This window comes from Ostrea edulis, chromosome 4 (genome assembly GCF_947568905.1).
Source record: "Ostrea edulis chromosome 4, xbOstEdul1.1, whole genome shotgun sequence".
Lineage (NCBI taxonomy): Eukaryota > Metazoa > Mollusca > Bivalvia > Ostreida > Ostreidae > Ostrea > Ostrea edulis.
In genome coordinates, this window is record NC_079167.1 from 18,355,136 (window position 1) to 18,370,131 (window position 14,996).

Here is a 14,996-nt window from a genome sequence, read left to right on the forward strand (position 1 = left end):
AATATCAGTGAACAGCTGTCATCTTGCACTTGTTCAAAGCTATATTACTTAACACAATCGATTTCTTTTTTTCTAATTGCCTGTACTGTCTGGGACGATTTCAGAATTACCATAATGCATACAATAGATTAAATCCTGGAAAAATGTGCTTATAAGCAGATCTATTCACATTACAGCTTAGAAATGCATTACAATAGTGAATAATGCTAAGATATGATGATAGCTTTCTTGCAGTACAATGAAATCGTAACGTGGCATCATTAGATTTTGTGTGGATCAATTTCGAATTTCAAACTACACAAAGATTTGATGATTCAATGTACAATAAAGATACCCATGAAATTGCATTCCAGCAAAAATGTGAAATCACAACAATCCACAAAAATTGAACCCCTCGAATTTAAATACATCCACAATAATTATCTTGATGAACTGTTTCATGGTTATGTTATATTAGCTGCTTTTCTGTTAACTCTGTTAATTTTCTCGGTTAACCTTAAGTTTTAAGTTAGCTGCATATATACAGTATTTATCCTAATTTTTTCACAGGGGTAGAAAATTTCTACCTCATACTTCTAAATCTAAAAAAAAAAAAAAAAAACACTCAACAGTGTAATGTTGTGTATCTGGATATGATTTTGCATTTTGATACAAGGTGATTTATTTTGTAGAATTTTTTACAGACTAAATGTATCGATACAAGGTGATTTATTCTGTAGAATTTTTACAGACTAAATGTATCGATACGAGGTGATTTATTTTGTAGAATTTTTACAGACTAAATGTATCGATACAAGGTGATTTATTCTGTAGAATTTTTACAGACTAAATGTATCGATAGGAGGTGATTTATTCTGTAGAATATTAACAGACTAAATGTATCGATATCAGGTGATTTATTCTCTAGGAATTTTCTTACAGCCTTTCAGACAAACCACCATGTGGAGTGCTACATGGCCGACTGAAGTGAAAACTTTGGCCCAAGACTTCATGTCCAACAACGTCCAGGTACATGTGGGGGAGTATGACCTAAACATCAACAAAAACATCACCCAGAAGGTGGTCCTGGTGGAGGATGAACGCGATAAACTTTTCAAGTAAGATTCTCAGACAACAGCCAAATCAAGCAGCAGAACTAGCGTCTGATTGCATCTGTTTATTCAAAGTTCACACATTCTGTAAAACTAAAATGCATGTCAGTTGATGACAAAGGTGCTGCCAATTTTGATTGTGACATGAACACTGACCCAATTTTTACTTCTGCTATGATATTTGTTTTTCCCCTGCTCTTTGAAAATTTAAAGCATTGGTAACTTAGTGGCATTATAGAATTACATCATCAGACATACAGTCAAACCTTATTATTTTGAACTTGATATGACCGAGAAAAAACTTCAAGATATCTGAGGAGTCGAAATATCCGAGGTAAAATACTTAAAGAATAAGTGGTTAATTGGGACTTTCGAATCACTTCAACATATCCATGGTATTCGAGATATCGTTGTTCAAGATAGTGAAGATCAACTGTATTAAGAGAATAGAGTAAGGTATTTATTACATAGTCTTTTAGTGATAAATTGATGTTTGATTGATGTGGATGACTGTCCGTTTATCTTACATCAGATTTTTAGATTACTATACATGTATTTTTATCTTCCATCAAATTCACAGATGACTGTATGTCTATATATCTTCCATCAGATTTGTGGATGAGATGAAGCTAGTACTGCAGGAACCCAACTCTAAAGTGCTGATGTTCACCAACACTAAAGCTAAGGCAGACAACATGGCATTCAAGTTGAAAAAAGCTCTCAAGTGAGTAACGCTACAGCTAGCCAATCTTCTGTGTGGTTGTTAATCAAGTAATGCCACAGCTAGCCAATCTTCTGTGTGGTTATTAATCATAAAATGATTATCATCATTGCATGTAATTTCTTCCAGGCAAAATATAAAGGCCATACATGGGGACATCAGCCAGATAGGTAGAGACAGTGCATTGAGAGGTTAGTAAGAAGTTGACTAGCTGCAGATCTGTATGTCTTTGGGACAGACCAGTCTGGGTTAGGGTTAAACCAGTCTGTCCCAATATTTTCTGAGAGAGCTACAGATCTTCAGCTAGAAGTTTACTAATCCATTATTCAGAGTTGGAACACTTGATGGCAAGCACAAGGTGAATTTTAAAAATAGGGCACTAATTAATTTAATAAGTAAACAAGAAATTACTGGTAACCCTCAATTCAATGATGGGGCACTTAACAGGAAGTTAAAGATGAAGTAATTTGAATAGACTCTTAAAATATCATCAAAAAGTAACTAATCCCTAAAGTTGGAGATAGGATACTGTAGAATAAATACGTAGATGTTGAACTATGGCCCTTTTCACCAAAATGCTTACAACTAAGAATTTTCTGTCTGCATGCTTTCCAATCAAATATGCATTACAAGGTCATAAGTATATATACAAATTTAACCATTTTAAAAATTTCACTTGGACTTGATCAAATTCTGTGAAATATGAAGGGCCTCTCAGTAGAATTAATCATGTGACCACCACACTTTATAGTCCAGTGAAGTCTCAATAGAATTAATCACGTGACCACCACACTTCATTATCCAGTGAAGTCGCAGTACAATTAATCATGTGACCACCACACTTCATAGTCCAGTGAAATCTCAGAATTAATCATGTGACCACCACACTTCAATATCCAGTGAAGTCACAGTACAATTAATCATGTGACCACCACACTTCATAGTCCAGTGAAGTCTCAGAATTAATCACGTGACCACCACACTTCATAGTCCAGTGAAGTCTCAGAATTAATCACGTGACCACCACACTTCATTATCCAGTGAAGTCTCAGTAGAATTAATCACGTGACCACCACACTTCATTATCCAGTGAAGTCTCAGTAGAATTAATCACATGACCACCACACTTCATTATCCAGTGAAGTCTCAGTAGAATTAATCATGTGACCACCACACTTCATAGTCCTGTGAAGTTTTTTAAATGGTTATCTATTACTTTAATGTGCATTTGAGACAAACAGGAATTTTTAAATGTGACGCTAAACATGATAATACAGGACCAGAAATACTTCTTTCGTTTATGTTACTCTGAACTTGTATAGAATCAGCATAGAATTTTTATCATTTTCTGATTAAACATTTCTGTCATCATCATTGTGAAAGTGCATGTTGGAATCTAAATGTGCATTTGAGATTGCTGGCACCAATTTGTACAAACTAAATGAAGGGGGGGGGGGCAGGGCCGTAAATTAACCTTCAATTTGGAGGAGGCAGGAAATTAGGCGGGGGTCTGGGGGCCGCCCAGGCCCCCAGACGCTGAGCACATTTTGTACACACTGAACACGTTTCGTGCAAAATCCTTGATTCTAGGGCCTTCTAAGATGTTACTTGACTAACTCATTCTAAAAGAAAGATTTGGAATGCTTTTTAAGGGAGGTATCATGTTCTTAGTTATTGGAAACAACATAAATTCTAATGAACTTTAAATTTTAATTTTTTTTGGCTCAAAAGTTGGAGGAGGCAGCTGCCTCCTCCGCCTCCATGTAATTTACGGCCCTGTGGGGGGGGGGGGGGGGGGGGGGGCTCAATCCAAAAATTGTTTTAATATTGCTGGAATTGCAAATGGGAAGCAGACTTGTACCTCACAATTGTAAAGGTTTAGCCATAGACTTCTTATTGCAAAAATAATGAACTAGCCTTCCTTTCATAACTACTATTTAATTATCTCTTGTTACACCATAGTCATATGTTTTTATCTGATTTATGTCCCTGCTTTGAACCAGCATTTGATGTTGTGACCTTGACCTTCCAAAAAACTTCATTGGAAATTGAAGCTATTTTTTTTTAATGTATATTTGTATAACCAAGGGGTACCATAAATGCATGCAGTATTCTAATTCAGAAAATGCAGGAGATGTAAGTGGTTCTAAATATTGATTATAGATGTTAAGATTTCTGATGAAAAGCGCAACTTTTTATGCTTTAATTGAACTTTAGTGTGAAAATAGAATGATTTGTGTAAACTTTATTTTCTTGATTTTCAGACTTTAAACTTGGAACAGCACCAATTTTAGTTGCAACTGATGTTGCAGCAAGGGGAATAGGTATGTCATTTCAATGTTATCTCTTAATAACTGATGTTGCAGCAAGGGGAATAGGTATGTCATTTCAATGTTATCTCCTAACTAATTCAGTTATTATACCCCCCCCCCCCCCGCAACAAGTTGTGGGGGGGGGGGGGTATACTGGAATCGGGTTGTCCGTCTGTCTGTCCGTCCGTCCGTCTGTAGATGCAATGGTTTCCGGACTCTAAAGCATTATCCTTTCCACCTACCGTCACCATATCATATATATGGACTACCCATGGGATGAAGATGTTCCCTATCGATTTTGGGGTCAAAAGGTCAAAGGTCAAGCGCACTGGACATCGAAGTAGCAATATGGTTTCCGGGCTCTAAAGCGTTATCCTTTCCACCTACAGTCACCATATCATACATATGGACTACCCATGGAATGAAGATGTTCCCTATCGATTTTGGGGTCCAAAGGTCAAGCGCACTGGACATCGAAGTAGCAATATGGTTTCCGGGATCTAAAGTGTTATCCTTTCCACCTACAGTCACCATATCATACATATGGACTACCCATGGGATGAAGATGTTCCCTATCGATTTTGGGGTCAAAAGGTCAAAGGTCAAGCGCACTGGACATCGAAGTAGCAATATGATTTCCGGGCTCTAAAGCGTTATACTTTCCACCTACAGTCACCATATCATACATATGGACTACCCATGGGATGAAGATGTTCCCGATTGATTTTGGGGTCAAAAGGTCAAAGGTCACGCGCACTGGACATCGAAGTAGCAATATGGTTTCCAGGCTCTAAAGCGTTATCCTTTCCACCTACAGTCACCATATCATACATATGGACTACCCATGCAATGAAAATGTTCCCTATCGATTTTGGGGTCAAAAGGTCAAAGGTCAAGCGCACTGGACATCGAAGTAGCAATATGGTTCGGTTTGTCATGCCATTTGATTTTTACACTCAGAAAAGAGGTAGTTTATACCTATTACCAACACCCTTTGGGAGATTGGGGTAAGCGGGGGTATTCTTAGTGAGCATTGCTCACAGTACCTCTTGTATAATACTGTACATATAAAGTTATTAAATCTTGAAAACGAGATCCATTTTTATCACAAAGTTGAGTCTCAAATTTAAAAAACTAAGGTATATCTACTTGACAAGCCTCACTCCTTTCTTCAATAGAGATTTTGCTCCAACTTTATTTGTGATGAATTGATCTTTGATTTGTTAATTGAGACATAATTGTTTATGGTGTGATAATATTTTTTTCAAGTTGAACTTCATGACGTGTTTTGTCCAGCTTACCGGTTTTACATGCTTCGTTGCAGAAAGTTCATATTTGGTACAAAAGAAGGTTAGGTGTCACAATCTTGACCCAAGGGCATATCCAAGGTCACAGCAGACTTAAAAGTTGTATTAATTCTGTAGTATATGGTTTTAGAACCTACAACACTAGATTCATAAAGATGAGCTTATTATGTACTGCTTGTGGTACATGTATTTTTGATATCAATCTAAGAGGTTGAACAATTTATTCATCTGAATGTTATTTTTAGAAGAAATATATTTAATTTTTGAAAAACATGAGGGTATGAACTGCTTTATGCTGAGAAATACTTCATTTAGAACGCTACTTGTAATGTGAAATTTAGAAAAATTATTTTCATTTCATATATGTACATTCTACTTTCATATCTGTTGAAATTCCCAGCTGTTAAAAGAGACGTACTACAATCCCCAAGATTTATACACGGATTATATACAACTGCAATGCATTCATGAGAAAATGGCTATCATTACAATGTTTAGAGATTATATCAAAGGCAAAAACATTGGAAATACAGAAATTTGTCATCATAAAAGTATTATTATACCCTTCGCAACAAGTTGTGGGGGGGTATACTGGAATCGGGTTGTCCGTCCGTCTGTCCGTCCGTCTGTCTGTAGACGCAATGGTTTCCGGGCTCTAAAGCATTATCCTTTCCACCTACCGTCACCATATCATATATATGGACTACCCATGGGATGAAGATATTCCCTATCGATTTTGGGTTTAAAAGGTCAAAGGTCAAGCACACTGGACATCGAAGTAGCAATATGGTTTCCGGGCTCTAAAGCATTATCCTTTCCACCTACAGTCACCATATCATACATATGGACTACCCATGGGATGAAGATGTTCCCTATCGATTTTGGGGTCAAAAGGTCAAAGGTCAAGTGCACTGGACATTGAAGTAGCAATATGGTTTCCGGGCTCTAAAGCGTTATCCTTTCCACCTACAGTCACCATATCATACATATGGACTACCCATGGGATGAAGATGTTCCCTATGGATTTTGGGGTCAAAAGGTCAAAGGTCATGGGCACTGGACATCGAAGTAGCAATATGGTTCGGTTTGTCATGCCATTTGTTTTTTACACTCAGAAAAGAGGTAGTTTATGCCTATTACCAACACCCTTTGGGAGATTGGGGTAAGTGGGGGGTATTCTTAGTGAGCATTGCTCACAGTACCTCTTGTTGTAGCAATTCATTTAAGTTTATTTACATTGATTTATTGATTTTTAAAATGTTGTAATACTTTGTCTTTTAGTCCTTTGTTGTAAGCATTCATTTTTCACTGTTTTCTTTAGTAACCAGGTTTTTTGTTATTTTTACAGATGTGAATGATATAACACATGTCGTGAATTACGACTTTCCGCTTGACTTGACAAATTACGTCCACAGAGTGGGGCGGACAGGAAGAGCGGGCCGTAAAGGCGATGCCATCTCCTTCTTCTCTCTGCACGATCAGCGTAGTAACGTGGGAAAACTAGTCGACATACTCAGGGAGAGCAACCAGGATATTCCTGACGAACTTTTAGAAGGTATCGGATGAAAACATTCACTCTCCACGTGTAATCCAATTTCCATATAAATAACTTGATTTATGTATAAATTGAATATAAGTATACTTATATTTTGTACAGTTAGGGCTTTACCCTCATCATATGTTTAATGCAAGTGAAGAGTTTCTTGCCTTTTGTATTGGAGCTACAGAATCTGCAGTCTGTCCTGTTTCAAGCATCTATTTAATAGGACTGTGTGGTGCACCCGAAAAATGATGCATCGAGATTCTTACCATTCAATTTGATGCACCGATTACAAATTCTGGATTTCAGTTCAGTTCAGTGAAGAATTTACATAATCAAAACAAATATGACATCCGAGGGATGTGCAGAACATGGGGATTTTTAAGTCAACTTAGTCACTCAGGTGACCTATTGTAATTAGTTTTCATGCGGTGTCTTGTCATCCACTTACAATATTACATTTTTAACTTGTTGAAAACTACAAGGTGAAGGTGAAGCTCCTTTAGGATAAGACGACATACGACACACAACGACACAGGAAAACCAACAACTAAAACTTTTAAAATTTAAATTAAGTTCGCGACTCATTATACACTTTTAATTTTTTTTTTACTGTCATTGGATAAATGAACCGAATTTAAAAAGAGTAAATTGTGCTGTTCTGAATTGAAACCGAACCAAATCGAGCTAACACTGAATCATCCCAGCCCTATTTTTTAACCAATACAAACAGCAGTATTACATTCTGTATTATAATTATGTAAACAAGTACTAGATACTATAAATCACATGTGGTGGTTGGACGGATTTGATTGCCGGAATTCGTAGTTGGTTGAGCACCTCACTAGAGATTCAAAGGGCCTGGGTTCAAATCCTGTCTGATCTGTCACTTACTCTCCCTTCCTGTTACAGGATTTTGAAATGTTTATTACTTCTTCATGGCAATCCTGATTAAAATCAGATCCTTTGATCCGTTCACGTAGATCGCTACACTTAGTAGGTTTACCGTATATACTCGCCTACAAGTCTGATTTTTGGGAGCTAAAATTTGGTACAAAACTCTATGTCCGACTTATATGCATGTCCTTAGAAGATTAGTATTTTTCTGGATGGCGTAATGTATAGTATATTTTAAAATAGTTTTATACTCCGATGATTATTATGATTACCGGTAACATTGACTTGATATATTATATTATTTATGTATTCTAATATTATGCGTAAAGTACAAGTACATGTATTTACATATCTTAAAGATTTTATTTATTTTAAGTGTATATTATTGAAATTGATTTGCTGAGAAAACGAATGAATAAGCTAGTGGCACATTTCTCAAAATATTATTTTAAACAGAGGTGAAAACATTATATATAGCATTGATTTGAAATTGTCAACCAATTCTTGCAAAAAGTTATACCGACTTACAAGTGGGTTAATGGCAAACCCTCCAAAATAACCTAAAAAATATACAACTGACTTATAGGCAAGTATATACAGTCTACTCCGGATATAATGAAATTCTGGGGACCGACCTGAATTCTTCATTATATCCAAAGTTCAATATAGCCAATGCTGAACTACACAAATATTGCTACTGGGGATTTATTTTAACTTCAATATAACAGATTGTTCAATATAACCGACTTAAATATAAGTGGAGTGGACTTTATGGTAATTTTTAATCAGATTGTTCTTCATGGTCCAGTAAAAAATTAATCTATTCTTTCCTTGATTTTTAGAAGATTTTGCTGTCTCTATTTCAGCAAGCGAAATGAGCAGGAGAAACCCCAGAAGTAGATCGTTTTCTACGTTCAGAGATAACAAAAGCCGTTACCATGGAAGCGGGGGTAGGGCGTCTACTTACTTCAGAGACAGAGAAAGCAGTGGTCACCACAACAGGAGCAGACACAGGGATGGAGGGAGCTTTAGGTGGAGAGATTACGAAGAATGACCTCAGCTGACTTGGGGAACACATTTATGAGCTGTGTGAAGAATGTAAATAAACAGATTATTGTCTGTCAAGTTTTAGATGTGGCTTGTGTCTGAAAGACCATCATGTAATTGTTTTAATTGAGATGTTGGTTACTTTAATGCTGAGAATTTTTTCCCCTATGTATAATGTTATGGCAAACAATTTCTGTTTGGAATTTGCCCAAATTCATTTATTACTACCTAGGGGTAATGAATTTCCCTAGTTTTGAATTTGCCATTTCCAATATTCAGTGGTTGGTTGGTTGTATATTGTTTAACATCTCTTTCAAGAATTTTTAACTGATATAGAGACATCACCATTGCCGATGAAGGGCTGCAAAATTTAAGCCGATACTCATTGCCTTTTAGCAGGGAGGGATCTTTATCATGCCACACCTGCTGTGACATGGGGCCTCAGTTTTTGCGGTCTCATCCAAAGGACCCTCCCATTTAGTCGCCTCTTACAACAAGCAAGGGTTACTGACGACCTATTCTAACCCAGATTTAGAGTGAAATGAACAAAAATGAAAGAGGGGCAAAAATGTTCTTATCATTACTCATGATAGAATTCAATGCGAAAAATTAATCTGATTAAACTGCAATTTTCTTCTCTTCTTTTTCAGATCAAATATACAATGCACATAACTACAATTTTCGACTACATAAGATGCAAAAAACTGTGAACTTACCATTCATTGTGTGGATTTATTTGATAACTATTGTCGTTATTGTGAACTCGACAACTGAGACGAGATGTTCTTTGTTGTGCCGTTGAACTGCACACAATATGGAGACACATTTCGGAGGTGGACATTATGGAGAAGTAAACAGAACAAGATGATTGGACCGTCAGATACAACTGTTACTATTATTAGATGAGTAACGTGCCCATCAAATTGTCACGGTCTTTGTACAACAAGTGTGATGTTGTAATGTTCGAAATTTAAAAAATTTTGGGGGGAAAATGCAGTTTTGTGGAATCATGAACAAAAAATCTAAAAAAAATTAAGCAAAAAACTTAACAGTGTGGTAAGGGACACAGATTGCCAGCTGAGTGACTTAATCCACAGAGATAACCAGGCAGGAGATGTAGTTTTAAAAAGGGACAAAAGAATATACAATATACATGTATTTGTAATTCAATGTTTGTCTCCTTGATGTATATTGTGATCTTTTATTCCTTGACAAAGACTTATACATGTATATTGTTCTAAATACAATAGCTTGCAAATCCATTAAGATGTTAACATATTTATTTTTTTTTAAATTGAAAATATTTCTTTTGTGATTTTGCTGTATAATTCAAAGTTCTTCATACATGTAGATTGATTTCAATCATTACCGATACTAATTATGTTTATATTCTTTTATAGTTTTCAACAATAATAATAATATATTACACATGTGTAAAAAAGTTAAGTCTGTCACAACAAACATGGCAAATTGTTCATTTGTCTCACCAGTCTTATTTGACGCTTACTTTTTTTCACATTATCACCAGTGTGAGACCGACATTACCCATGTGAGATTTTTCTGTCTTACACTGCTACAACATCATTGATTATGACGTCAAGCATTTTCTATGATTTATGTTACATGTAGAAGTAAAATGCTTTTTGAGGGGCATTCTTGGGTTTAAATGCACTAAACTGTAGATGAAATGTGAGAAAAATAATCCTTCCATTATTTACTTGTGTGCGATATGGAAATTCCACCAAGGGAACAAGATATAAGCTGTTTGGGACTCGGCAATGCCTTTCCTTATCCCACACTTGTACTAATGAAGGATTTTATTATTCTCACAATATACACATGCCACTGGTGGATTTGTTGACATAATTGGAATTCATTACAAGATTTTACTTCTCTTTGTTATTTTTACAACCCATTGTCTGTTACTTGAAGTTAGGAGAAGGCTATCTAAGTTTATGAACTTGTGCCTAATCCTTTTGATGTTTAATGTCAATAAAATGTGTTCAATTTAATACTTCAAGTTGAATGTCTGAAATAAGTATTAACAAGATTGCTACGCATAGCCATGTCCCCCAACGCTACAAAGTTTAAGCACCAAAGTCCCATAACTCCTGTCAAATTTGTCGAATCAATTTCACGACGCAATATGATCAACTGCATATAGTGACTAACAATCCTGCAAAATTTGAACAAGATCTGTTGAGCGGTGTCTGAGGAGTTGCATCCACAAAGTGTTCCTATAGTGTAGCATGTACAAATTCAAAAAAGTCCCATAACTCCTGTAAAATTTGTCAAATCAAAATGGCAGAGTAATAAGATTAACTACATATGGTGATTGACAATCCTACAAAATTTGAACAAAATTCTTTGAGCGGTTTCTGGAGAGTTGCGCCCACAAAGTGTTCCTAAAGTGTAGCAATTTGTACAAATTCTAAATTTGAACAAAATCCGTTGATGGTTTTCAGAGGAGGTGCATCCATGAAGTCAAGTGAGATGGATGGACGCATGCGTCAGTAATGAGTATATGAGGAGATATCACACAGTATATGAGATATCACACAGTATATAGAGATATCACAGTATGTACCACTGTAAAATGGCTGAAATATTGCCAAAACGGTGTAAAACCTCAATCACACAGTATGTAAGGAGATATCTGGCAGTATGTAAGAAGATATCACAGTATGTAAAGAAATATCACAGTATGTAAGGAGATATCACACAGTATGTATGGAGATATCTGGCAGTAGTTAAGGAGATATCTGGCAGTAGGTAAGGAGATATCACACAGTATATATGGAGATATCACACAGTATGTAAGGAGATATCACACAGTATGTAAGGAGATATCTGGCAGTATGTAAGGAGACATCACACAGTATGTAAGGATATATCACAGTAGGTAAGGAGATATCTGGCAGTATGTAAGGAGATATCACACAGTATGTAAGGAGATATTTGGCAGTGTGTATGGAGATATCACAGTATGTAAGTATATATCACAGTATGTAAGGAGATATCTGGCGGTAGGTAAGGAGATATCACAGTATGTAAGGAGATATCTGGCAGTAGGTAAGGAGATATCACATAGTAAGGAGATATCTGGCAGTATGTAAGGATATATCACACAGTATGTAAGGAGATATCTGGCAGTAGGTAAGGAGATATCACACAGTATGTAAGGGGATATCTAGCAGAAATTCTGGAGATATCACACAGTATGTACACAGTCTATGTATGTGTAACCACTGTACAATGTACAGTGAAAGAATTTTATTCTGGCAATTACTAGGTCATACCTTTGCATATACATGATGTTATCAATAGAGACAAAATTTTCAGTACAAACACAAATTCTTACCATGTCCATGAAGATTGCTAGCTTTGACAGGGGGAGTGTAGTGTACAGCTTCAGGTAGCTACAGCAGATAAACCAAGAGTTGTCAGCAAAATCAAATGTAGAAAATTGTCAAAATATGCTTAGATACTCGATATGCATTCAGTTATGAATTCCGTCATTTTACACCAAAATTTAAGCTGTTATATTAGAAAGGAGCTAGTATAATGTATTGAATCTGTGTAGTCTGATTAAAATCAGACCCCAACGATATGATAATGAGTATGGGGTCTGATTTTAATCAGACTGTGGATAATTGGGCTTGTGTTTACAGGAGTGGGATAGGGTATTTGAGAAAAATAAAAACAATAAATAGATTAAAAAATACATAGTCCATCATTGCTTTATACTGTCTCCCCTTTAAACAAACATTGCCCTTGAAATATACGCCATATGTATGCATTTTACTTGATTTACTTTGTTTTGGGGATTTTTATCAACACATTCATATTTTAATTTATATTGGCTTTTTATATGAAGAAATAAAACTTATTGAAACAAAACAATTGTACATGTATGAATATTCACTGCTGTCTAAATCCATCACTGATGTCTTATTTCATTGCAAATATTTGATTTTCTTCACTTGTTTGTTTCTATATTGAGCTACAAACAGATTGTCATTTGTATCTATACACAGTCCCCAGGGTCCATTCAGTTTACAGTCTATGTAACGGAGGAACTGTCCGTCCTTGTCTATGATGTGGACACAGTCATTGTTCTCATCAGCTGTAAGGATGTGACTCTGACTGTCTGTGTTGATTCCTAGTGGATAGAATGGTTGGTTCTTTGGAGCAGGAGTATGTCCAGTGTACCTGAATCTCAGTCTCCCGGCCTGATTGACCTGACCACTACTGCTTTAGCTTCATAGTCAGCCACACAGATATCCAGGTTCCTGTTCTCACTGATGTATTTATGATAACCAGATGAATGGAGAGGACGACCCTGATCATCAAACTGAATGCTTTGTTTCTCTGTGAAGTTAGAGTAACTCACAACTTTGGATTGTTTGAAATCATCACTGACCATGATAACCAGAAGATCATCAGAGGAGGTACTGCAGACATAGAGAGGTATCCACCCCTTCACTCTGATCACGGTCTGTATCTCTTCATTCTTTACAATGTTCACAGATTTATCTCTGTAATCAGTATAAACCAGATCCCCACTGTTTGTCACTGCTAGGTCATCTGCAGTGTACCCTGACTTGGTTGTGACTGACCTGAGTAGTGAATCCTGACTGATGCTGAAGAGTTTGATGGTGTCATCTCCTTGTGTCCAGATTTCTTCATCGCTCAGACAGGCCACGTTGTAAAGGTTTCCATACCCAGTGTGTATGGTGGTGACAGTCTGTGGTTCATTAAGCAGTTGTTTGATGACAGGAGTGGATGAAGCTTCATGGGATTTCTGTTTTGTCTTTACACTGGAACCATGGGTGGATTTTCTGAACTGGAAAGTAACGACTTTGTGATCCTTGCATTCATCAGTTGAGATGTGGTTTCCCACGCAGGCCTTACACAAATTGACGAGGCACGTATCACAGTGCATCTGTACCACAGCGGTCTCACACAGGTCACATTGCATCATGTCCTGGGCACTGGTACGAGGGTCCATCATCAGATCTGCTCGTGGATTTGAATATGAATAAACAACGTTTATAAACAACATCAGTATTTACATGTGTAACAGGAAGGGAGAAAATGCAACGGACCAGACCGGGATTTGAACCCGGGGCCCCTGAATCTCTAGTCAGGTGCTCTACCAACTGAACCCGGCTGACTGCTACATATGTAAAACAAAAGAAAACACAACAAATCATTATCATGAAAATCTTCAGCTAAATATAGATTTCTTTCGCAGAGAACGTATAAATTACATAGATGTAATGTGCCTTAAATCAATATGTAGGCCTTATTATTGATTTCCAGTTATTCTGTTTTTAAGGTATCTTAGGATGAATTGATTTTATAAAACTATGTGCTTCCCTTATCTTGCAGCATATTACAACAAAGGCTATATTTACATAATTCTCAACATATTACATGAAACAAGAAAAATCAGATTATTACCATAATGGTGGCTGTCCTCCCTGACAATTATGTACTTAAATCATATTGTTACCTGTATTATCTACCTGTCAGGTGCAGTCAGGTGTTTATTCTTCCTGGCCTACTTTCAACTCCCGGGGATTTAAATTGTATATCAAAACGCTCAAGTCTGAGTCTGCCAAGATTGAGGCTTGATGATTTTGGCATAAGATATTATACAATTTTTAAAGTACTGTATCAACTTTCCACAGTAAACTGCAACAAATGTATGCAGTTCAGACTTATGGACTGAGTGGAGTAGTGTTCCTAAAATTTATGTATCCAGAATTTATAAGGTAGCACTGATGGGGACAGACTTTTTTGTTTTGGTTCTGCAACATGTGGGTATAGGGAGTGTGCATCAAAGTCAGGTTATGACAGACTAATGAAAAATCATATTTCCCTTTTATATTAATATAATAAGTCTTTTGATAGCCCAGTAACCCATTAAATTGCTTAGTTATTTTTTTCCAAAATCCTCTCATCACTAAAAACACCATGTCTTATTATCCTCCTTCAAAACAATTTGTCGTGTGTTAAAAAAATTGCCACCTTTGTGACGTTTAATAATTCATTTAAATCATCAAAAGTATTATT

General features: G+C 36.3%; 2 protein-coding genes across 4 annotated transcripts in view; one reads left to right on the top strand and one right to left on the bottom strand.

The window, feature by feature from the left end:
- Positions 1–10,927, top strand: part of LOC125668891 (uncharacterized) — a 79,536-nt gene extending 68,609 nt beyond the window's left edge. Inside the window, exons 31-37 of the mRNA XM_056161311.1 lie at positions 922–1,097; positions 1,702–1,815; positions 1,942–2,003; positions 4,077–4,136; positions 6,780–6,986; positions 8,735–8,966; positions 9,566–10,927. Coding sequence (XP_056017286.1) covers positions 922–1,097; positions 1,702–1,815; positions 1,942–2,003; positions 4,077–4,136; positions 6,780–6,986; positions 8,735–8,922 — 807 coding nt within the window. The 3' untranslated portion in view covers positions 8,923–8,966; positions 9,566–10,927. The remainder of the gene's footprint in view (positions 1–921; positions 1,098–1,701; positions 1,816–1,941; positions 2,004–4,076; positions 4,137–6,779; positions 6,987–8,734; positions 8,967–9,565) is intronic.
- Positions 10,928–12,625: 1,698 nt separating this feature from the next.
- Positions 12,626–14,635, bottom strand: LOC125670418 (uncharacterized). Of its 3 annotated transcripts, XM_048905568.2 has the most exons (3): positions 14,382–14,635; positions 14,024–14,094; positions 12,626–13,934 (listed from the first exon to the last, which is right to left on the bottom strand). In XM_048905568.2, exon 3 carries the CDS (start codon positions 13,927–13,929, stop codon positions 13,135–13,137), a length of 795 nt encoding a protein of 264 aa, XP_048761525.2. In that variant the 5' UTR covers positions 13,930–13,934; positions 14,024–14,094; positions 14,382–14,635; the 3' UTR covers positions 12,626–13,134. The 3 variants fall into 3 exon arrangements, with proteins under 3 accessions (XP_048761525.2, XP_048761526.2, XP_048761524.2); XM_048905569.2 differs by lacking the exon at positions 14,024–14,094; XM_048905567.2 differs by having other exon boundaries at positions 12,626–14,094.
- Between the last annotated feature and the right edge of the window lie 361 nt (positions 14,636–14,996).

Excerpts from the sequence above, each read along its gene's own strand:
- LOC125670418 (XM_048905567.2), bottom strand. The coding sequence starts at position 13,980 with ATGTTGTTTATAAACGTTGTTTATTCATATTCAAATCCACGAGCAGAT.